The sequence below is a fragment of the Centroberyx gerrardi genome, chromosome 3 (genome assembly GCF_048128805.1).
Source record: "Centroberyx gerrardi isolate f3 chromosome 3, fCenGer3.hap1.cur.20231027, whole genome shotgun sequence".
NCBI classification, from domain to species: Eukaryota; Metazoa; Chordata; class Actinopteri; order Beryciformes; family Berycidae; genus Centroberyx; species Centroberyx gerrardi.
This window is the reverse complement of record NC_135999.1, coordinates 9,722,978-9,747,950: the sequence shown is the minus strand read 5'-3', so window position 1 is coordinate 9,747,950 and position 24,973 is coordinate 9,722,978. Positions and strand designations below refer to the sequence as shown.

Genomic DNA, 24,973 nt, shown 5'->3' with positions numbered 1-24,973 from the left:
CACCCACAACCACAATACTTTTGTTACCAATTCCAATGTTGTCTATGTCTCTTCATTCTGTTGAAACTGTATCTATTTTAAAATGCTCATAATCTATTTTGGCAATATATCTTCTAGGTAAGGACCACATAGCATTTCATGTCGGTAACATGGTCCATGGGCTAGTTCTTATTAGTGGTGACCATCATTAATAAATACCCCTATATCGGGGCACCACCAATAAGCAGGGTGTTCATCGTTACATAACAATTTGAATGATGTCTTTGTGATTATTGAAATCCAAACCAGTCATAACCATAAAGACTCAATGTTACTGTGGGAGTGCATGAGAGAAATCTTTTTTTTTTCACTCTCTCTTAATCACCATGAGCGAAAAAAGAAATGATAATGTTTGGCTTAACGTGGTTGGAGTTTGGCAACAGTTATTACGCTTCATTTACTGACAAATATGCTAAGGACTGAGAAAGACTTCAAATAGTATTATGTAAATATTGCTCAGGGGAGTTGCAGATGAGAGAGAGAGAGGAGTGAAAGAGAGCGATAAGGGAGGGATTAGAGTGAAGTGCAGATACACAAATGACATCACTTGATAGAGAGAGTTAATACTTCACAACAATGCACTTGAATATTCATTCAGAGCACAGACTTGGTGTACTGACACAATATGTGAGTCACAGCTGAAGTGCCATAGGTTCTGGCCAATTCCATTCCGGGCCTTTGGGAAGTCGGAATTGCATCAAAACAGAAATGGCTTTCCTCTAGGACATTTCAAGTGTGCCGTGAATTGAATTTCAATACCTGCCGCCTATGTTGACTTGGCTTGGAGAGAACTGACCCCTGCCACTCCTGCGGTACCAAAACTTTAAACTCGCAGAAAGTGGAAAGTTAGAGAGTTAGAGAGGCGGAGGAGGAGGAGGAGGAGGAGGAGGAAGAGGAGGAGGTGGAAGATATGACTGTGTTGTTATATTTTCTTCTCTCTCACCCTTCTCCTAGTTCTGTGCCTCTGGCTCATCCTCGTTGCTACAATTACATCCAAAATATGTTATTTTCTTGTCTTCTTCACCCAAATTTCCCTTTCACTCCGCTCACTCTCTCGCTCACTCTCCCACTCATGATCTCTCTCTCTCTATCTCTCTCTCTCTCTCTCTCTCTCTCTCTCTCTCTCCCATATTCATGTCCAACCTGCAGTCTCACTTGACGGTCCACATGAGCGTCTCCAAACCCCCGCCGCCCCCCTCCACCTCCCACCTGGCCATCCCCCCTTCTTCCACCCCCGCCCCGCCACCCTCCTCCTCCTCCTCCTCCCCCTCTCCCTCGGTGACCCCCCACTCCTCGGCCCTGCCGCCCCCCTCCCCGGTCAAGATCTCTATGCAGGAGCACTTTGCCATCAACGTGTGCCCGGGCCCCATCCTCCCCATCCCGCAGATCTCGGACTTCTTCCCCCGTTTCCACGACTACCCGTGCACGCCGCCCCCGCCGCGGGAGAAGAAGATCCTGAAGGAGGAGACTTTTAACGGGGACATGGGCGGAGGCGATAAGGACAGGGAGAGGAGGGGGGACACCGATGGAGAGACGGGGGATGTGGTGGACTCTGATGATGACGACAGTGAGTTCTGTGCGGGGTGAAAAGGAAAAGTTATGTGGAGTTTGTTTTATGGGAGTTCAGTATTGAGTGGGGTGGATCTGTGTGTAGGTGAGAGCATCTGTGTGTGTGTGTGTGTGTGTGTGTGTGTGTATGTGCAGTCTGGGGGCTGTGTTTATCAATGTGAAAATGAGTGGGCAACACAGCGCAAAATTAACATTGCCGATCTCTATATACTTGGAAGTGGAGAGTCATCGCTTTTTGTTTGTGCAAAATGAGTTTCTGCATTGCATACGCACCTCAGAAGCACAACATGTGCTTACAGAGTAATTGTGGAGTCAAGCATTTTTTCCAATGTCTTTGTCACTCCCACTTTCTGTGACACAGCGGCTCCGATGATTTATTGCACGGCGCCCGAATAGTGGGATTCAGTCTGCAAGTTTCTGCTCATTTCCAAACAGTAATCAAACAAGACAGATCAATTCATATTAAGCAGCGTCATGTTTTTAAGGGACCATCTGCTACAAATGTGACTCAGAGCTTGTGTGGGTGGGTGTGTGTGTGTGTGTGTGTGTGTGTGTCTGTGCGTATTCTGTCCATATCCTGGCAGTAATTGATTGGTCTGTGCATGAATTGTGTTATTTTCAGCCTACCTGGGCACGTTGGAGTTCAACTTGCACTTTGATCAGGAGAACAACTGTCTTCACTGTACCATTCACAAGGCCAAGGTACACACTATTACACCTTGCACATGAAAACACACTCTTTTGTGTGTGTGTCTGTAGTTTCATAATCCTCCTTGTAAGAGCAATAAATAAAATCCTCCTGTAGTATTATTGTACTCGCAGACCAACGTCAGATACTGAGAGTTTTCCTTCTATCTTTATAAAGTAACATGGCAACCGCTCAAGCATGAAAAGAAAGCTTGTCGATTCTCTACAAAAAACATCCCATGGCAATACAAACTGTTAGATATTAACACTCCACTGCTCTGGTAAATACATCCAGTATGGCCATAGTACAAGGACACAGTCGCTGTACCATATATTGTGTACTGTCCGATGTTGTTAATTATGTGTATCCCACTGAACTGTCTGCCTGAGGACAACACACAGGAGTTGAGGGGAGTAGTAAATAGTGCCACAGAAAGGAACACCCAGAAGCACTATTTAGATGTAACTACTGTAGTAGAGGCATGTCACATTCCCTGTCTTTTCCTGACCCTGTCAGCTGCGTGAAGCGTTTGAGGGTGTGATGACTTCACCTTTGACACCGTGTGTGTGTGTGTTTGTGTGTATGTGTATGTGTGTGTGTGCGTGCGTGCGTGCGTGTTTGTCTATGTCCACAGGGATTGAAAGCCATGGACTCCAATGGGCTGGCTGATCCATATGTCAAGCTCCATCTCCTGCCCGGGGCTAGCAAGGTCACTACTCCAACCTCACCTCAATTGCTATTAATGTTATACGCTCGCACACTGGGCGACATTCTCTGTCCCGCACACTGCCGCTCTCTCTGCAACACACAGGGAAAGATTTATTGCAAAGACTTGTGCAAAACTGTAAATATCAGCCTTTACAAAAACGATTCCATTCATTATGTGAGTAAAAAACAAGAAAATACAATTATTTACTGTTTTGTAAATAATAGAATAATGCCGTGAGTAATTCATTCTTGTTTATCGGACACCATGAAAGGTCAGAAAGCACTTGCAAAGACTTGGCAGCAGGCTAATCTAGTGTGTCGTTTCAAGCCATTGGGCAGGGAGTGTTTTGGTTGGTTACTGCTTAATGTGGTTTGGCCAATGCTCTGCTTTATCGTGCACAAACATGTTCTGGTCTGTTTCACTGCTCTTGTCTTGTTTTCGACTCAAGCAGCAGGGAAGATAAGGCTCGCAACAACAGCAACAACAGCTCCGGCAGATGGCAACCTGTTGTCGGCCATTTTGGCTCAAGGTTGACACAAAATGAGGTTATGATAAGCAGGGAAGACACTGAGCCAAGAAAGGTTGCACGAGGCAACTGTCTGAGGTCTAAGGTGCTAACAATAACACGTCTGGGGCATTTTTGTCCTCCAGCCTCCCTCTGTCTGCGCTCTCTCCCATTGTTATCGCTCTCCTTTTTCCACTTTCCACTCCTATCTCTGTCACTATCTCACTATCTCGCTGTGACCCTCTTTGACCTTGAAATACCAACAGTGTGTGGAGGGAAGGGAGAGAACTGAGAAGGAGGAAAGGGGGAGAGAGAGAGAGAGAGAGGGAGAGAGAGAGGGAGGGAGAGAGGGAGAGGGAGGGGGGAAAGGGAGGGAGGGAGAGAGGGAGAGACAGATGAGGGGAGGACAGCAGCAGGTGGTTGTCATGGAAACAGTGAGGATTGTTACACGGCTCACGTCAACAGGCGAGTGTTGATGGGTGAGGAGGGGGAGGAGGGGGGAGGGAGTGGGAGGGAGGGAGTGGGGGGGGAGTGGGGGGGGGGTTTGCTGGGGGAGAAAGCGTCAATGAGTAGGTAAGTACCCACGAAGCTCCGCTTGTTAAATATCCACCAGACAGGGCCACGTCACTTGAAAGTGGGAGCGAGTGGCAAGTGTAAAAGTGAGGATGACGGGCACACACACACGCATATACACACACATGCACACGCACCCACACACACATACACACACATATTCAGACTTGTGTTATAATCAGTAACACAGACGGTTTCAGTTTCTACAAAGAATAGAGTTGTCAAAATACCGAGTGGAGAGAGGCACACATCGAGAGGGAGAAGTGTCCCACACATTTTCTCTCTATCTCTCCTCTCTCTCTCTCTCCTCTCTCTCTCTCTCTCACATCCTGTCACAAATGCTCTTTGCTCACACACTTATGCAGACGAGCGCGCTGTCTTGTGTTGCACACAGTCACACGTTCAGCACATGACCTTGCTCATATTATGTAGGCACATGCTGGGAATCATATAAGGCTTTAGTCACAGTCGCACAGAGACGTGTGTGGTGTTGCTTGTCCCAGTGATGCTGCCTCCCTCTCGCTCTCTCACTCCTCTCTCTCCCTCTCACACGCACACACACACACACATACAATTGTTGGTGGCTTGGTGCTGGTCGATGGAATTTTCATCTGTTCCCAGTCCATGCCTGTCCATTCCTAATCGAGGCGCATGGAGAATGAGATTTCTGATTCACCCACAGCCAGCTTCAATTCATTCACAGCTCTGGGAAGTGGGGGATAGAGGGAGAGGGAGTGTGAAAGGAGCAAGAGGGTTCGTGTAGACAGATGGAGAGAAAGGAGAAAGGCTATGATGGACAGATGGAGGGCAAGAGATAAAACATTTAGAGACAGATGTAAAGGCTCTGATGAGGGGGGGAAAACGGAGGCAGAGGGTGACGGAGGGCAGGAGGAGGAACCGGTGCTGTTTTAAATGTTTGCAGATATTGTCTGCGGTAATGAGACGGGCTCAGAGGAACGGCCAACCCCATTCAGTCTATAAGGAGTGATGATTATTTGCCTCGGTGAAAGAGTTGTTTCGCTTATGCAGGCGCACATACAGCTGTGCAAACATCACGAAAGCCTAGCAGAGCCACTGTGAGTCGTGACTCGTGCTCATGAATGGTGCCCTGCCGCTCCCGCACACTAATGAATCAAACAAATGACGTGAATCGAAAACACTCGTTCCTTTCACGGAGAGAACTCTACAAGGCTGACTCTTACAGATAAGCCCAACTTTACAGCCAGAAAATGGAGGATAAAAGGAGGACAGGGACGGGGCAGTGAGGGGAGGAAGAGAGGAGGTGGTGGAGGCTGAACAATGGGATCTAGGGACAAAAACGACTACAGGAAGCGCTCAAAAGGGTTCAAAATCTGGTCCTGGGGCAGTAGGCTAGTAAAGGGCTGACTCTGGCAGAAGGAAAGAGGCGAGAGAGAAAGAGAGAGAGAGAGAGAGAGAGAGAGAGAAAGATGGGAAGGGTTATTTATCTTCAAATTACTTGGATACTGACAAACATCAAGCTTCAGATGTATGCAGGAGTACCTTTAGAGAGGCTACACATTTCCTATCTCTCCGTCGGTTCAATCGATGGAGGTCTGGAGAAATTTAAACATAGTTGGTTAGAAAAGAGCGGAGTCACTGTGGGCTGTCGTCATCATTCAAACCAGTCACATTTCTCTGGGAGGGAGCCTAGCTCTGGTGCTCGCTTGTTTACTGTCATAGGAACAACAAGGACGTTAGCTACAGTTCACTAGCTAGTGAAACTAGCTAGTGAACTTTTGGCAACAACAACAACATTAGAGACTCGGCCTGGTGTAATGCACATATGGCAAAACAGAATTGCCTTGATTTCAATTTTTCAACCATTTTTATCTCGCTTGTTTGATTTACCCAAAGAGTTTGTATTTTAACTCCAATGTAAGTAGCTAGAAGAAGTAGCATTGTAGCTAAGCTAACAATGGAAACTTGTTCTACAAAAACGAGCCTGAAGTGCCGTTTCCGGGGGCTTATTTCAAACTGAGAGCCAATCAGTGCTGCCTTTGGCTCAACAAGGTCTCATTATCCCACATTTTATGATGAGAATTTCTCCAGACGTCCGTTGTTTGAGCCGGAGGTGTGACTACGTGAGATTACTATGTTTATGGAGGATCTATGTATGGTGCAATCATAGTATGTGAATATGGATATTATGAATTTTGTTGGGACGTGAGCCCAGTTTGCTGTACCGAAGGAAACAGCATTGTAAACACTAAAATAAATATGGAAGAAAATATGAATAAAAAATATGCAAAACAAGACGAACATATCCTGAAGGCAGCTGTGGGAAATGAGCCAGCAAGTGCCTGCGAACTCTATCTATGGATGGTACTGCTGGCGGGGGCCCCTGGGCATTTATTCTCCTGGAAATCGTTAATTTTTCATGCTAATTGCGTTAGTGCAGTCTAATTGGCTGGTGTGTTGTGTTAGAGAAGCAGTGCTTGTTTTGTGGGTCTGGCTGGCGCTTGCCCCGTCAGGTGGGGGGAGACAGACGGACAGGCGAGGTGAGGGAAGCCTCCCGTCCTCTCACTCTCCTCTATGAAGTAGGTGGCAGATGTGCACGATATCCTGAGGGAGAGAGATAAATGATGTTTCTCCTCTCTCTCTCTCTCCCTCTCTCTCTTGATCTTTTAGTCTCATTCCTGTTTGCTCGCTTTCATGATCTCTGATTCTCTCCCTCTCTGTCTCTCTGATCTTACAAGTTTGCTCCTTCAACCTCTAACCGTTCCTCCCTTCTTCTTTCCTTCTTTCGCTCCCTCAATTATCCTTTCCTTGAATGCCATTATTCCACTTCCTTTATTTCCCTCCTTGCCTTTTCTCATTTCCCCTTCCTCTCTTCTCCCCGCCCCCAGGCAAACAAGCTACGCACAAAAACCTTGAAGAATACCTTGAACCCAGTGTGGAATGAAACGCTGGTATATCACGGTATCACAGCAGCCGACATGACCACCAAAACACTCAGGTAGGTATTCGGCTCCGGATTTCAGTCAGTGTGGCCAGCAATTAGCACCATTCCCCAGACAGCCGAGTGACCAGTTTGTTATGCAGGGGACGAATATCCATGCCTCCAATTCTCCAATGTACTGCCAACAACTGTCAATGCATCCCAGTGGGCTTTTCCAGTTAATTCATTATTGCAGCCAGGCAACGCCAGCCAAATGTTCCATTTGCCATCGCCGCGGTAACTGCTCAGGTGTCGGCTGTGCTGTGGCGTCTCCGCCCCCTCCTTCCCAGAGTGCTCTCCATATGGAGTGATTGAGGTCAAGCGTAGCCATCTTGGCCCAAAAACTCTGACGCACTCGTCTCATCCTTCAAATTCTAACTTGATGCGGGGAGAGAGTTTTGCGTGCCGTTTCGTTGCCGCGCTCGTGAGCGCGTGCGCCGTGTGCGGTCAGTGTCAATTTGTTCAGACGGTTCATGGTAGGATTGGACTGCCTTGTTTATCCTGAGGAAACACAAATATACACACACTCAGACATGCACACACACACAGACACACACACAGGGATACAGCCGCACACACGATTCTCTTTCCCGCCACATACACAAACACAGGCAGTCAGGTGTGTGCTTATCCTCTTGCTTTCATGTCAAGGGCAATCAGTGGCAGGGGAGAACATGCGTGGCCCCGCCTCTGTACGTAGAGAAAATACACACACACAAACAAACAACACACACACGTCCCCTAGCATTTAAAAGCGTACACTCTCGGAAATAGAATTGACTCTGTCTCCACACACACACACACACACACACACACACTGCAGCTGGAGGAGAGACCCCTCAGACGTGAGGAAGCCCACCTGACCTCTATCCAAGGAGAAAGGAGAGAGCCCACAGACACAAATCGGCATGGGGGCTCTGGGGAGCCAAACGAGGGGGAGGAGTGGAGTGTACAGTGCCAAGCAAGAGATGAAGAGGGAGAGAGAGAGAGAGAGGGAGAGAGACTGCTGCCAAGATAGACCGAGAGAGGAGGAAAAGCGTGAATGATGCCAAGTGACAGATAGGAAGGGAGTGGAAGAGGAAACTACGGAGGCCAAGATTGAGGAAGACGACAGAGCAGAGGGATGGAGACATGCCAAGGGTCAATAGAGGGAGAGAGAGAGAGAGAGATGGGCTTAGAGAGAGTAGAGGGACAGAGAGATGGATGAGGTTATGAATGAAGAAATTACTTCACTGAGAAAGGCAGAGTGAGGGGGAGGAGTTGACGTAAAAGGGGGAGCCAAAAAAAACAAAAAAAAACACGAAAGAATGAGGGCACAGAGACGTTTGTGAGACAGCGAAAGTGAAGGAGTGAATAAAATATGACAGCAGAGGAAGAATGACAGAGCAAAAGAGAAGGTGCGAAAGGGAGACAGGACAGAAAATCTGCTCAGAAAAAAACCCCGGGCGCGTTCAGACGCCAGCGTGACGCTTGAGCCAGTAAACAGACTTTGTTCTCATTACGGCAGAGAAAGCGAGACACACAGAGAGAGAGAGAGAGGGAGAGAGGGGAGAGAATGGAGGAATAGAGAGGCGTCCCTGGAGAGATGTCTACTCTCTAGCTCTGTGCCCTGCTGCATCCCACTCCACTCGTCCCAGCAGGGCACAGAGGAGGGGGAGCTGTACTCGTTGGTCCCCACGCACGCTGCACTGCTGAGCGGGTAGACGCTGCCAAGACTCAGCCTCTCCATGGATCTGCCTGAATCCTATCTGCTCTATCCACTGGGGGGGACAAACGCTGGGATGAAAAAAAAAAAGAGTGTAGTGTGTAAAAATGGAGGGAGAGTAATGGTTTTGTGAATTGAATCTTCTTGCATTTTAGAGCAACATGCACTTAAATAAAATGGATGGCAAAATGGTGCTGGCTGTGAAATGGCGAAAAGATCTTCGCAGCTATAACTTCTTTGCAGTCTTTATTCAACATCTGCAGTGTGTAAACATTATCTCCAAGGGCCACGGGGGGTGGGGGGGTGGGGGGGGGGGTCCGGCCCGTTATTAAGACTGAACCAGCTGAGTAAACTAATAACTAACGTCTCCAATCTGGACTTACTTCACGGTTGGCCTCATACTGTCTAATCCTTTAATTGGTACAGCAAGGTTGGCTGAGGTACTGAGGTCTTGAATGAAAATCAACCGAATTGGAATAGCTGACTGGATTTCAAGATTAGGTCCAGATTCCGGTGCGTCTCTATCAGTCGCTGCCGTCTGCATCTGCCTGTGGACACATTTCAAATGAGTCGGAGACATGGCGCTGATAATGAACTGCCGAAATCCTTTCCCACATTTAAATGACACAAGCCTTTTCTATGCATCTTATGCACAAAAATAGAGGTGAATGGTACAGTCAAGAACACCTAGGGGAGACTTTCAGACTCTATTGCTTAAGGCAAGAAATCCCTTTGGCTTTTATCACTGAGACGATTATCAGGCTGCCAGTGAACACAGGAGAGATAGACCATGCGGAGGTGTTTTTGATGAGAGGCGGGTATGAGGGGATTCAGTGTGGTGTGGGTGTGTGTGTCTGTCTGTGCGTGCGTGTGGGAGTGGGTGTGTGTGTTTGTCTGTGGGTGTGTGTGGAAAGACGACACTTTTTCACAGCGGAGGTTACCAGATTACCAGCATGATGTCAGTGCCAGGCCTGGTCTCTCTCTCTCAATTTCTCCCTTCTATCTCTCTATCTTTCTGTCGGGCTTCGTAATAGACTCATGCTGTCCTCCGCTGTGGGGAGATAGTGACAAATCTAGGACTTGATTTGGTGCTGGATGGAGGTGCGAGGCTGAGATTGGGTACTGGAAGTTTAAGGTGAGATCTATAGTTGGGTGCTGATATGAAAAAAACTTAGATTCGGTATTAGATGTTGGGGTGAGATTGATGCGTTTTGTTGGGGATTGTTTTGTTGTTGCGCTCAGACAGTTATTTGTATTCAACAGAAAGCATCTCTGATTCTCTAAAGCACCTCTGATTCTCTACAGCCTGACACTGATCACAGAGGTGCATCTCTAAATAGACTGGCATGACTAGCATGCAATGCCACCCAAAGATGAGGACACATCATGCATTTGTTCCCCTAAAAACAATGTGATATGATATTAATTAGCCATATAATTTATCTTCACTATTAAAATGAGGGATACCACTCATTTTAGGAATTCACATAAGCCATTCACATTGCCTAAAACAGTTCAATTAATATTTGGGAGCATGCAGTATTTCCCAAATGTACAGCAGAAAGCAGAAAATTAAGCCTTTAATCACACAAATCCCCATAGAATGGAATTAATAGCAATATACCAATAGCAATCAATGGCAGACTGAACTGTTGATTCCTAGAATATATATGTAAACTTTTACACCCAAATGAGCTTCATACCATGCTGAGCATCTGTTTTGAACCAGCAAAAATACCCATTTCCACAGAGAAAGTCAACCTTGTTGCTATCAAAGTCACCTTTTCTAGCTGGACCATCAGTGTGGATCAGCATCACAGATTTGGGGGCGATACACACTCCTCCCGCTTGTTTTGGACTATGAGAGATGTCGGCTACTGTATACTAAATTTGGCCACGTTCATCTGGCATTAGAGGTTGAACAGATTCCATGGGCATCCTGTTGATTTTTAGAGGATCTCTAAAAACAGAATACTGTGGGAGCATGTGTGAGGGAACGGGGAGAGCGTTTCTGGAGTAGAGGGTGAGATTTGGGGGGCTGCATGGGTGTCACATTGCGCTGCAACCTTCATCTCATCGCAGCCCCACATGTATGTCAAAGCAAGGCACATAAATCATCTCACAGCCATGCGCGTGAGTCAGAGTTATTCCAAGGCTTCCGCTAGAGATACTCATCAGTTATGACTAAAAGGCTGGAACCAGCATGTCAAATGTCCAAATGTCAGAGGAACAGAGAGAGGGAGAAGGTGTGTGTGTGTGTGTGTGTGTGTGTGTGTGTGAGAGACAGACAGAGAGAGAGAGAGAGGTCAGGAACAGAGAGTGAAGAGTGAGAAAGAAATGGAGCGCAGAGACAGTCCCTTTGGGAATATTTGAGCACAGAGGGAATATTGTAACAGGTGATGGGGGAATGCAGGCTCGACTGTGTCTGATGGAATATCCACCCACCATCCAACATCACCATCAGTGGGCTGGCATCCGTTTGAATAACTATAAACAATATTACGGAAGGCAGATATTGATTCAGCTGTCTGTTTCTGAATATAAACCACAAAAAACAAGAAACAGAGGCACAAAAAAGAGAGGAGAGCATCCTCATATAATGCAAATAAGACTCTTTTTTTAACTTCAGCACACACAAAAATAAGGAAAAATACTAAAGGCACAAACTATAATACCGAAAACTAAAGGCACAAAAGTCACCATAAATATAAGTGAAACATAAAACACCATCTGTGCAGTTGACTTGATAGCAGTCTTCTTAATTGCTTTTACCTACTGTAGTGATGTCTAATTGACTGCCACGGGGCTACCGTAGGGGCATGTTGATGATGTCATTAGAGAGCGCCTGAGCGGGAGGTGACACACGTGACACGAGGCAGCCGCTTGGATACTCGCTTTGCCCGTCGTGAGTAAAGCAGACCAGAAGAAATAAACATTGTGTTCCCGCTCATCATCGTGACACCACCGACATTTTGCATTCCACAAGTCAGGGAATAAAATACACATGAGGGGAAAAAAAAGTCTGATTACCTGTTCTGATTTAAATGAGCTCTCTCCTCTCTTACCTGTTCCAATTAAGACTCGGAAAATGAGCCTTGCCTGCTGGACTATCAGGCATGGAGGAAATGATTGGAAGCTCCCATCCTCTCTAGCTGCCAGACAACTTCTCACTGCTCATGATTAATATGAAACCACCAAACACAGTGAACTGACTGTAGACGTCTGTGGCTCTCAGCTCCTCAGATACTGAACAGCAGATGGTGACCATTATTTGTTTTTCCCCTGCTTCTTAATGGAATACAGTTAGGATAGATTGGATATATGTTTTCTGTATTTGCTAGCTGTCTCCATTGTTTTGTTAAAAAAAATAATTTGATCACACAGAAGAGGGTTTCTCCTCTGTTGCAGAGAGAGGCGGTAGAGGAGTTGACTGACTGTTCAGACGGATAGACAGCTGAGTGGAGAGAGCAATGGAGCGCAATCAGCCTCTAAAGGCTTTGAGTTGGAGGAGAGATACGGTTCAGCCTGAGCCTGCTCCACAATGATGAGCGGAGCAGAGCAGCGGCTGGATCCATCTGTAACTTTTCACTGACTCACCTGCTTCTCTCCTGTGTGTGTGTGTGTGTGTGTGTGTGTGTGTGTGTAGGCTGTGTGTATGTGACATGGACAGACTTGGCCGTAATGAATTCATTGGAGAAGTGAGAGTCGCTCTGAAGAAACTGAAAGAAGGAGAGAACAAAAGATACAATATGGGCCTGGAGAGAATTGCACAGGTAGATACATTGTGTGTGTGTGTGGGTGTGTGTGTGTGTGTGTGTGTGTGCACTGTGCGCACACACGCCGAAAGTGGTTCTGCAGACAGATATATCAAGATGTGTTCCATTTCCATCCTGGATGTTTGCCTGTGGGCTACAGTGCATCAATTTCAAATGTGGCATTATATTGTGTAATGGATATTTGCCTGGAGGCTCTGTAGATTATAACTATGTTGATTTCACTTTCTCTCTCTCTCTCTCTCTCTCTCTCTCTCTCTCTATTTCTCTCTTTTTCTCTGTCTCTCTCTCCTTCCTTCTTTCTGTCAGAATAAAGAGAGTAACAATCAAACGGTGGAGCAGGGAGCGCCCGTAGCAGAGGAGGAGGTAATGCCATCATCAGCGCTATCGTTAACAATCTTATTAGTATCATCTGGAACAAAAAGACGGCTCATTGTAATTTGCTACTGCTCACCGTATAGGCTATCTAATGAATTTTCTTATCTTTTCAGCAATTCTAATCCACCTTAAAACAGTCTAAGTTTAATTATGTGATGTTAATCGGTGTCTGTGCGTCTGTGGCATGCACTTTAATAAACCAGTGTGAGGGAAACTGCTCCTAGGACACCGCCACAACAGTTTCTAAATTAGACCAGTGTTGCCACTCCAATGTTTTTCTCCTCCAGTAGTCCTTATCTCACTTCTGATCGTGATTTGAGAGACAGAAGTTAATAGCATTGCCTCTCTGATTAGACTCAGTTTATGGTTCAACCCTAAGATTATAGAGGGTGGCAGTGTCATTTTGTCTCTCCCAGATAAGACCTTTAATTACAAGCTTTCATTTGAATAGTCCCCTTTCACACACACACACACTATACCTCGCACAGTAAAAAATATTACTGTTTCTACAATTCACAGCTAATCGACTTGCAATCGCTATTTGGATATAAATTAGAGTGAAACTTTGGATTTTAAGCTTTTACAGTGTGCATCTTACTGTTTTTTTTCCTGGGTGAAAAGGTTTATAAGACAGTACACTGGACATTTGACAGTAAAATGCTACAGTACATTGAATACCATACAAATGAAACAGGTGCAGGGTGCAGGTCCACTCTGTGTATTAGAGGTGGAAAGTAACTAAGTACGTTTATTCAAGTACTGTACTTAAGTACAATTTTGAGGTACTGGCACTTTACTTGAGTATTTCCATGTGGTGAGACATTATACTTTTAATTCACTACATTTCAGAGTGAAATATTGTACTATTGGTACGGCTGGAGTTACTAGTTACTTTGCAGAATAAGGTTTTACATGCAAAACACACAATAAGCTCATAAAATATGTTATGTTGTTATGTTGTTAGAGTTTAAACTCCCAAACAGTATATGGAGCATTTAGACCAACTTTTTATCAGTCTGAAAGGGACCGTTCTTCAGAATGAGGACTTTAACTTTTGATACTTAAGTACATTTTACTGCTAATACTTCTATCCTTTTACTTAAGTAAACTTTTGAATGCAGAACTTTTACTTTTAATGGAGTATTTTGTCATTATGGTATTGCTACTTTTACTTAAGTAAGGGATTTGAGTACTTTCCCCACCACTGCTGTGTATTGAGCGGGGGGGGAAGCAGCAGTGTGAAGTGGGTGCTGTGCTGACCCTGCTGTCCCCTCTGTCCCCAGCGTGGCCGTATCCTGGTGTCACTGTGCTACAACACAGAGAAGGGCTGCCTGCTGGTGGGCATCATACGCTGCGCCCATCTGGCCGCCATGGACTCCAACGGCTACTCGGACCCCTTCGTCAAAATGTAAGTCACGTAATGTAAGTCTTTCTGTGCATGAAGTGCAGCGTGGGACAACCCCATGGTTCAAATGGGACTAATATTGCATAAAATGAGGATGCAAGGCAGTGGTGCTCACATCCAGTCTGGGACTCTAGGACAGAAGCCTATTTTGACTCGCAGCCACTGCCAGGTGTACATATACATACATACACTGTATGTATCGATCTCAGCTATCTCTATGTTTACAATTTAATTTCTATATTTGAAATGGTTTATTATTTTCCTTTATTTGTTTATATGCTTGTTTGTTTATCTGTTTGTTCATTTGGCTGTTCACTGCACACTTAAATTAAAGTCACCGTAGGTAGATTATAGAAGTTGACATTTTGTTGAAATTCAGCAAAAGCAATCCTCATGTTGGTTGAACATAAATGAATAAAACAATATGTCAGAATGTTGGCAATATAGATAGTGCCATTTGCTCTGCTATTTGCTTACAAAGGAAATTTAGAGGCTCATTTATCTAAGAAATTGAGGCAAACTCTGCAAACTACCACAGCTTTGCTTTATTTTCTCCATCCAGTAGATTACTATGGTCTGAAATAGTATGATTGGAATGCAGTCACTTAATATTTAGTATTTATGAATAATTTAATAACCAGCTCTCGAGTTTTGGTCCTCGTCTAGACACAGACTTGACTAAAATAGTCTCCACTACAGCCTTGGGAGGATGGGAAAAGATGGGTGCAGGAGAAGAGGGAGGGGATACCTGGGGATATCCTGACCCTCTGTGAGTGAAGGATTGGTTGAACCAAAGCAGTGAAGGAGAGTGAGAGAGGGAGCAAGAGAGCACAAGAGTCTTGAAAGGGATTGAATGAGAGGGATTGAATGAATGAAAGAAGGGACAAAGATTTTTCTCAGTTGTGTTTTCAATAGATTGCGCAAGTGGGGAATTTAGAGCAAAACTTCCTCCACACTTTCCCTCTTGTGAACTTCCAGCGGTGCAGACAAAGAGGAGAACAGAAAGAAAACAGTTTTTCTTTCCCTCTTACACACACACACACACACATACACACACACACACGCTGCTCTTTTCCTTCTTTCTCTCTCCAAGGTATTGATTTGTTCCCGTGCCTTCCAAGTGGCGCCTTGTGCTTTATCGGTCTATTTTGATGCACAGTGTGATAGAGCTCACTGGCAAATTATTTCTGCACCTCAAGTACATGATTGGTTCTTCCTCTTCCTCCTGTCCCCTTTCTCTTTCCCTCCTTTCTGTCTTGTCTCTTATTGTCTCTCTCCTCTTGCTCTGCATCTTTCACATGTACCAGCTGTTTCTCTCTCTTTTAGTATACATGATTCGTATAAAACTCTTGATTCTGATACTGATTTCTGGCACTGTTTGTAGTTGTTTGTTTGGCTGTTTCGTCTACCAGAGTTTTCCTTTTGTGTTTTTCACTCTTCTCATATTTGGGACTCTGTATATCCATCACAAAGAGCCTTGTTTACCTTGGTTCAGTAGTTAGTCTGCAGAGTATACTCCGCTCTCTTAATACATCCCTTTGTGAGTTTCACCGCAGACTCAAGATCATTACAGCTCTGTAGTTTATTTTCCGGAGCGTTTTTGGGTGAAAGCACCGCTGGCATGGGTGATTTATGCCTCCAGTGTATACTGAGCAATTAAGTAGAAATAACTATAATACATGAATTTGCTTAGTGACTTACTGAATTGTCAGAGCGGCGATATCCTCCAGCTGTAAAACCGGCAATCCTCTCGAGGGATCTGTAACTAAAGCCCATCTGGATGCCAGTCTCCCCTTACCCATGCTGTGTGTGTGTGTGTGTGTGTGTGTGTGTGTCCAGAAGGCTTTTCTGATTGGCCTTTTCTCTCTCTGCGACTCTCACTCGGTCTGCGGAACCCAGTCGAGTGACACGAGGTCAGAATTATCTCAGAACCAATTTGTCTCCCATTTAAAAAGACAAATTAGCAGTTTAAAGACTAAATGAGTTTACATCCTGCAGGAGGGCGGCGTCCTTCTCCCCAGCTCTTGACACATTACCGAAAATATTAAAACATTAATATTCTGTCCAGCCCCTGCCAGAAAAAGACGTCTGATGGGAGAAAAAGTGTAAAACATGAGATGTCAGATATTTCCTGCTGACTAAGCACACACTCTCTCCCCTCCCTCCCTCTGTATGGATGTGTGAAGTGTGAAGTGTGAGCATCTCCACGGCGGGCTGTATATATCCGGCTCTCTTCTTCCCAACTGTCACTCGTTTCCTCCATCACGTTGTTTTTGCATTTCTTTGTCAGAACTTCGCTCGTTTGGTTCCTGTCTTTAACACTTTCCCCTCTTTGCCTCGTCTCTCCCTGTCAATTCTCAGTGCGGTTTCTCTCTTTCAAGGGAATGCTCTCTCTCTCTCTCTCTCTCTCTCTCGCTCCCTCTCTCTCCCTCACAAGCTGTCAAGACTGTGCAGAGGCTGTTACATTAGGGGCAGTGGCTCAAATGACAAAAAGAGACATCTGTAGCGCACACAGGCACCGGGTGGGAGCTTGTCATGCAGGACACACTGGATGTGATGTGAAGTTTTCTTTGCCATGCTGTTGTTGCTGTTTTCACGGATTACAGATTGTCTTTATACCCCGTCCTGTTACATGTAAAGACAGCTAACTTAGGTCCCACCTAACCTGGACAAGTTGTCCTTGCCTGTCCAACTGTAGTGAAAAGAGTCTCAGAGAACAGTATCTTTAACAGCTCATATGTATCATGATCATTATTAGAGATACACAGTAAAGCTGTGAACCCCTATTATCAATTTGGAGGCTGGTAAAATGGTAGAAGGGTATGGCCCAAAAATGTGTAGCTAATTACTCTACTGTATACAAGACGAAACAACCTACATTTTAAGGACAATTTTCAATAAACTGAAGAAGATAATCCCCCCTATCTCTCTGGACCAGCCTCCCCCGTTCTGAATTATTCCTCACACTGAATTTTCTGCAGCAGTTCAAGCATAGTTTGGTTGCTGCTGTATTGAATATTTTTATTTATATTGTCATTATTATTAATGTTTCTATCAATAGATTTTTTTTTTTTATTCTGGAAATTGGAATCCCCCATGTGAGCCGTCTGAGAGCCATATGTGAAATTTGATTCCCCAGCGCCCCGACTAAGACCCTTTCACCTGCAGCTGGATGAACAGGCTTTCCTTTGGCTGCCTGTCGCTGTTGCTTCTTTTGTTTTTTCCCCCATTATTTCTTTTGAAGGCATTTTGCAGTTTGGCCACACTAGGCAACAGGTAATTGGAAGATACAGTAGATGCTGGTTAGCTTATGGCATTTAAATCCAGTAAATATCAAAATGAATCGGTGGCTGGCAACAAGTAATAGTTTGGTGAGATGAAATAAATGGCTTGAATTGGAACAGCATTGTAATGGGTTGGCTAACTTTGGAGACACAAATAACAAGGAGATAGGTAGTGGATGCTGAGTTTGTGCTAGTGTAGGTGCAGTGAGAGCTTATCGCCACCACATTTTAGTAATGTCTATGTCATTCTTAACTCTCAATCACAACATCAGCTGCTGAGTGAGGAAATTCATATTACTGTAGGTTACCAAATATTGTTGTGGACATCTGGGCATACGCTGATAACGGAGCTCCTTCCGTCAAACCTGATCAGAACAGAACAACATTCAATTCAATCATGACTTACACTACCAGTCACAAGTTTGGACACATTCATTTTTCTTCATTTTGACTATTTTTCACATTTTAGAATAATAGTAAAGACATCAAAACTATGAAATAACACAAATGGAATTATGCAGTGACCAAAAAAGTGTTAAACAAATCAAAACTATCTTATATTTTATATTCTTTAAAGTAGCCACACTTTGCCTTGATGGAAAGACAAAGGCTTTGGAAAGAAATGCATACATAGGCATCAACTTCACTATTTATATTTGTCTAAAAAATCAATTTTCAAGCATTTAAGCATAAGATTTTAGATCAAAATGTCTTTAAGATAATAAAAACATAGTACATTCAATCAGGTGTGTCCAAACTTTTGACTGGTAGTGCACATGATTAGTTTTGGATGTTTTATTTGTCAATGTGGACTAAAGTCACAGTAATTGTCTCTAATAACTATAACATTAGACTAAGACTAATTTCATATCATGGAAAAGGGGCAATTTTACCAATGAGGTATTAATAAAGGCACAGTGACTCAAGCCCTTGCGCCCCACCCCCTCACCCCCTCTTCCTTTCTATCTATCAATTCCCTCTCTCATCCTTTTCCCACCTCCATCCCTCCATCCCGCACTTGCTCTCATCCCACTCTGGTGTGACAGCCCCGAGCCCATCTCATGCATCAGCTGTCAGGCCAGGACTCGTCACTGGCGGGGTGAGGCTGGGGGAGTGAGATATCTCACCGCCCGAACATCTTGACTTGGAATTTATGCTGATGATGACTCCCAACGCCCTCTGGGAATCCTTCTGTTGCCTCTTTGCTGGAGCGTATGCTGCTCTCACATCGGCATGATTATGATCTTGCATCGGTTTACTGTCTCTCTCTCACTCTCACTCTCTCTCTCTCTCTCTCTCTCTCACTCTCTCTCTCTCTCTCTCTCACTCTCTCTCTCTCTCTCGCTCTCTCGCTTTCGCTGCCTTTGTACAAAATATTTTTGGCTCACAATTATCTCAGGAAGAGAAATTTTGCAAACTTTCTCTCCGTCTTTGTTCCCGCCATTCACTCACTCGTGCAAGGTTTAGCTTTCACAGCAGGGCGAGAGACAAAGTCATGGATAATTCGCTTTGATCTCCTCAGAAATAATGAACGTTGTGGCCATATTTGAGGGGTAAAACGCACGAGGACTGGCATTGTATGAAGCGTATAATTACAGTGGCCATTTTTTTTCTCCTGCCCTGCTCAATATGTGTTCCATCTCTGCATGGCAGAGTATGTCTATGGGCTACAGCCAGAGTACATCAATTCCAAACTACGTCTTATGCTGTGTATGGATATGCCCTAGAGAGTTTATAAGGTCCCACTGTATTGATTTCTTCTTTCGTGTTGTCTCTCTCTCTCTCTCTCTCTCTCTCTCTCTCTCTCTCTCTCCCTCTCTCTCTCGTTTCTCAGTGTGCTGCAGCCTGATATGGGGAAAAAGTCCAAGAACAAGACCTCAGTAAAGAAAAAGACTCTCAACCCAGAGTTCAATGAGGTACAACCCGCCTCCTGCTCTACAAATAACCGCAATACACTCTCCTGACAAACCAACAACAACCTTCCCGACTTGTGTGATTACTCTACTCCCGGTGTTATGGATTATATGTGACCATAGGATGAGCATAGCAATTACTAAGCATACCTTTCAAATGCATTCAGTGCTTTCATCTCTTTGAATGTGCTCTCGGGCCTTTCATTAGGACAGCATCCATCTGAGTGTTTCTAGAGTAAAAGCCCTGAATTGGCAATCCAGTTTCTTTGCAGCTCTCGTGTTCGCCAAGCACTGATATGAGTACTTGTCTTTGTGCGCCACCTGCACAGGAGTTTGCATATGAAGTAACCCTGGACCAGCTGGCAAAGAAAACCCTGGAGATCTCCGTGTGGGACTACGACTTGGGAATGAGCAACGACTTCATAGGTAGGCTGAGACACACGAGGTGACGAGCCAGAGGGGGAGAGGAGCGGAGCGGAGAGGAAATGAGCGGCAAAGTGGATGATTGAACACGAGTGTTTCAATGAAAGCGGTGAAATTGCAGACAACATTAAAAAAAAAAAAAAAAAAAAAGAGGCCGAGTGTGGGTGGGGGAAGAGGAGAGTGGGAAAAAAAAAATGAAGAGAGATGAGGGGGGAAATGATGAGGCTTGAGGAGAGCGATTGAGTGGGAGAGGGAGAGTGGGAAAGGAAGCCGGAGACTAGAGGCATTAGGAGTCAAACAGGAAGCCGTTTCCTTTTGGATCCGATCCTTCATGGGCTCGGCGCACCAGATAGCTGCTGCTTCGTGAGACTGCTAAACAGCTCTGTCATGGCCTGGTGTGTATATCACAGCACTGGAGCGCAAGGGAGCTTAAGGAGTGATGGAGGACTAGTGGGGAGGCACAGTGAGAATGGATTACCACCCTGCCAGCTCCGAGGCCTTGAGATCAAAGTGTTTTACTCTGGCTAGCCCTGCCATGGGTTGTATGCATCTGCTTGAGTGTGTGTGTGTGTGTGTGTGTGTGTGTGTGTGTGAGAGAGAGAGAGCGAGAGAAAGAGAGAGAAAGACACCCAATGCTTAGATAAGGCTGGCGAGTTATTAGCCTTGCTGGGATAAAAGGCCATCAGTCTCACATAGAGCGCCAGCTAACACCCGTTCCCTTGACCATTATAGGTACAGCAGGCTGTCTAGATATGTTAATTGGGTCTGGGAGAAAAATGACACTGAGACAAAGAGGGATGGAGGGGAAAGAGTTGATTAAAAAAACAGCCTGTGTGAACATGATCGTGGTGCTCCGGTACATGAGAGAAAGAGAGAGATAGAGGGAAAGAAAGAGTGGGTTAACAGGCTTGGCTAAAGATATATAGGGAATGAATGCCAAAAGGTAAAAAGCAGGGATAGTGAGACAAATGAACAATAAGACAAAAAAATAAGAGGGGGGAAAAGTATACAAGAAATGAGGAGTAATAAATAAAGTGGTGCACCAACAGCTTGTGGGAGCAATAGACAGACGGACAGATGGAGAGATGGAGCAAAGCAAAAACTGAAAGAAGGGGGAAAAAAATCATACTGCTCGATAGACATTCATCCCCAACTCCTAGATTCCCCTCCAAACCAGTGAAAAAAATCTAAACTTGTATTTTGTACTACTGTTAGCCAGTTAGCTGTGTTGTCTATTACATATTTTACTATCTCTAATGTCAACTGCCTGTATAACAGTAAGAACTGACACCTCTGCAATGCTAACAGCCATAAAGAGAGACTACAGCACGGTTACAGCACTTAATGGTGATGCTACCACATCACCATTAAGTGCTGTAACTCTCACAAGTACCTGAGAAGCTTGTGTGTATCTGGATGGTTGGACCACCTGCTTAGCATAAAGACCGAGGAGAGACAAGGGAAGGAGAGGAAGGAAGGGAAAAAATAAGTGGGCACTAGAGAACAGGGACAAACCTGTGTATGTGTGTGTGTGTGTGTGTGTGTGCCATGCTCGCATGCCATCCGTGTCAGCCTCTCCCTCATGTGTATCATCTTATCCGGCAGCGGTTCCTCATCCCTCTTCTGTCCCCCCCCCACCCCCCACCCCCCCCCCCCCCTACGCATGTCAGGATGGCTGACCGTTTGTCACTAGCGCCCCACAGACTCAGGGAAACACTCCATCGATCTTAGTTTGGAGGTGGAGGGAGTGGGAGGAGAGGACGGAGGTGAGAAACCATCGAGTTTTGTACGTGATTAGCCTGTCTAAACTCTGCCAACAGGTCTGGCCTGCTCTCCCCGGTGTGTGTGTGTGTGTGTGTGTGTGTGTGTGTGTGAGGTGGTAGAATAGGGGTACAAAGCGCTTTAAGCCTGTCCCACTCCTCCCAGCAGCAGTATCTCAGGCAGTGTTTAATGTTGAGCTCAGATGAGTCGCAGATCTGATACGGGAGCCTTGTTTGCTCGCGGCTGTCGCTTTCTGAGGCGCCGTGAGGAGGCTGCATCGCCCGCTAAAATACCGTGTTTAAAACTTCACGCTCCATCAACTGTGCAATCATAGCCACGGGAACGGCTCTGTAATAACCCCGGTGTGACAACCGCCTGCCTCTCTCTGTCTTGGCCTGTCCCTCCACCTACGCATCACCTCCGCTCGCTCTCTACCTGAGTCATTTCCTGCGTATTTGCATATTCATGGCGACCCCACCCACCTCCACCATTCATGTTCCTCCATGGCCTTCTCGTTTCAGTAAATGTTTCTCCTCCTCTGCCTACCTGTCTCTCTGTCTGCAGGTCAATTCCTGTCTCCTTGTCTCTCCTTTCTCTTCCACCAACAGACTCCTGTCTCTTCCTGACTGTCTCTCTTTTCTCTCTCTCTCTCTCTCTCTCTCCCACTGTCTGTCTTCTCTGTCTCTCTCTCCTTGCTGTTTCAGGCGGGGTGGAGCTGGGCATAAACGCGAACGGACAAAGACTCAGACACTGGTTCGAGTGTCTCAAAAACAAAGGGAAGAAAGTGGAGTACTGGCACACACTCACACAACAAGGAGCCCCGAGCAGTGACAAACCGGACTAGATTGCACATAGACACACACACACACACACACACACACATACACACACACACGCACAAATGCACACACATACATGTTTCTCACTGAAAGATGGTTGATAACAAAGATGACCAAGTGACACAGTAATAAGAGCAAAGGATAATACATGCAATAATAATGATGTTGAAAATGAAACACGTCATATAATGCCAATAATGACAGCACCAAGAATTATCATATGATATTCGTACCAATAATAGTGATTAACAATGGTAATAAGGAGTAATCTGAATACGTTGGGTTTTTTTTTTCTTCAAGGTGAACCAAATTGTGAAGATGTCCTCATTAAAGTGTTGACCGTAACAAAACAATACTCACGAAAAAAGTGTGCTTTAGCCCTCGTATTGTGGAAGTCACTCACATTTTGTCATTCAAATTTACACCTACAACAATGTAGAACCCTTAACTGTTCTCAGACTTAATTCACTGGAAAGGGTCAACAGTACAGTGTGTGCACCGTCGTGACTCATAAGGTGGTATTATATCATAGTTACAGATACCAGGATGTTATGAAAGATTCTGTTCCCTCCGTTCTGAGGAGTCTTTTTTCTCGTGGTTGTTGATCTGATGCAAAACACCACACCATACTTTAAAGCACAAAAGGATCCATTTGGTGGATTTGTACCTTTACCGTCTCAGTGTACTTGTTCTAATGTCTTTCAGTGTCTTTCAGTGACAGTGGCTGTCCATACACCCTCATATCAGAAATTAAATGTGCCAGTTTGTGTATGTATGTGTATGTTTGTGTGTGTGTGTGTGTGTGTGTAAGTGTGCATGTACATGCGTGCACATGCATGGGGCTGTGAGAATATGAGTGCCTACATTTTCTCTGTGCAGTACGTGTCTATCTGTATTCACATCATGCCCCATTTGAAATGTCTCCATCCATCCTCCAACTCAGAAGCACAGAGCTGTGAAGAAAAAAATAAGAAAGGACAAGAAAGAAAGAGAAATCCTCCACCACATGAGACCTCGGTGGTGTGAGCGTTCCTGGCTGGAGGACACTGACAAGCTGTCAATCATGTGTGCCAAACTCATGGCCGTCTTTCTCTCCCATGGCCAGACAGTCATAGAGCACCTTTCAGTCTGGAGCGTTCCCTGGTCTGTGACCTCTGACCTCTGCCCCTGGCCCTTTTTCGGAGGTGTCGTTCGGATCCGTCATTCCGCTGCAGCAGCGCGGACCAGACTCCAACAGTATCAAAACAACTATACCTCAGTGACTCAAACTCTCCAACAGAGTCACAGATGATGCAACGCTTTGTTCCTGCAGGGCAATATCACACCCGCAATATAGTAACTGGCAAATCGAGGCGTTTGATTGGTCTTATCTGATGCATCAGAACAGGGCTGCCCAAAGCCTCAAAAGTTCCACAAATCCACATTTCCACACCCCCAGTCACTCTCTCTCTCTCTCTGCAGGTCTTAAGAAATAGACAATGTAAAAGAAATTTGGCCATCAGAGGGAGTCATTTCCCAATTGGTTCCATTCCTCCCATTGTTTGTGACCTAATTGTCAGGTCTAGAGGCAGGCATCTGAGACGCTGGACAAGAGACAAGACCACTGGGACTCGCTGCATCTGCTTCTGAGAGAGGCGGGATTGCCTGCAGAGATAAATAGTTCAGACGTGTGGAGATAGACAATGGAGCCCCCCGACGGTTTGATGGAACCGCCGCAGCTAAAGAGGGATTATACCCTGCATGGAAACCCATTTGGGAGCAGCGGACAATGGACAATCAGACGATCAAAGGATATTGACATACTACACTAGATTGTGATGGTTTGTGTGTGTGTGTGTGTGTGTCTCTGCATACTTACCTACATGTGTGTTATGTGTCTGTATGCACACTTCTACATGTATGTGGTGTACATGGGCTACACTGTTGCTGAATTGTCTCTCTGCTCCTGCCAGGGTGATCAGTCGTGCTCCCGCGGTTCATCAGTCACTGTGGCTCCGGCCCTACACCGGTTCACAAAAGCACACCCTCAGTCGGTCAGTGGCCTCCAGGAGTTTTCTAACTGTTGAATCGATCTGTCTGTTCATATTCTTGCCGTCTTTTGACAACCTTGTGAATGTTTCATCGGTGACTGCAAAAAAAAAACAACAACAACAAAAAAAAAACAGATACTGCAGTGGTGAATGAGGTTTAGAAAAGAAGAAGGGCTTTGGCATTATCGAAGCTTGGAACTAGACTGTGTGCTATGACAGTGGGCTTAAAAAATATTTTTCAATTAGACCTTGAATGACTTTAACAAGAGGGTTGGGCTAGGATGGGGGGGGGTTGTTCTGTACTTACTCTATGCACGTCAAAACCCCCGACACGTCAGCCGCGAGATAATCAAACCACACACCGACATAATCATGTGACCCATGCGTCAAAGATGCATTTCTGGGATTTGTAATACTCAC

The 24,973-nt window shown here is 45.3% G+C and overlaps 1 protein-coding gene across 1 annotated transcript; it reads left to right on the top strand.

Annotated features, from left to right (window-relative positions):
* The first annotated feature begins 1,206 nt into the window (after positions 1-1,206).
* doc2g (double C2-like domains, gamma) lies at positions 1,207-22,528 on the top strand. Its single transcript, XM_071911401.2, has 10 exons — positions 1,207-1,606; positions 2,231-2,310; positions 2,931-3,005; positions 6,951-7,060; positions 12,394-12,520; positions 12,830-12,886; positions 14,182-14,306; positions 19,422-19,503; positions 19,830-19,926; positions 22,389-22,528. Exons 1-10 carry the CDS (start codon positions 1,207-1,209, stop codon positions 22,526-22,528), a joined length of 1,293 nt encoding a protein of 430 aa, XP_071767502.1.
* The last annotated feature ends 2,445 nt before the right edge of the window (positions 22,529-24,973 follow it).

Coding starts and splice junctions, on each gene's coding strand:
- doc2g (XM_071911401.2), top strand. CDS start 1,207: ATGAGCGTCTCCAAACCCCCGCCGCCCCCCTCCACCTCCCACCTGGCC. Junction 7,061..12,393: donor ATGACCACCAAAACACTCAG/GTAGGTATTCGG, acceptor GTGTGTGTGTAG/GCTGTGTGTATGTGACATGG. Junction 19,927..22,388: donor AATGAGCAACGACTTCATAG/GTAGGCTGAGAC, acceptor TTGCTGTTTCAG/GCGGGGTGGAGCTGGGCATA.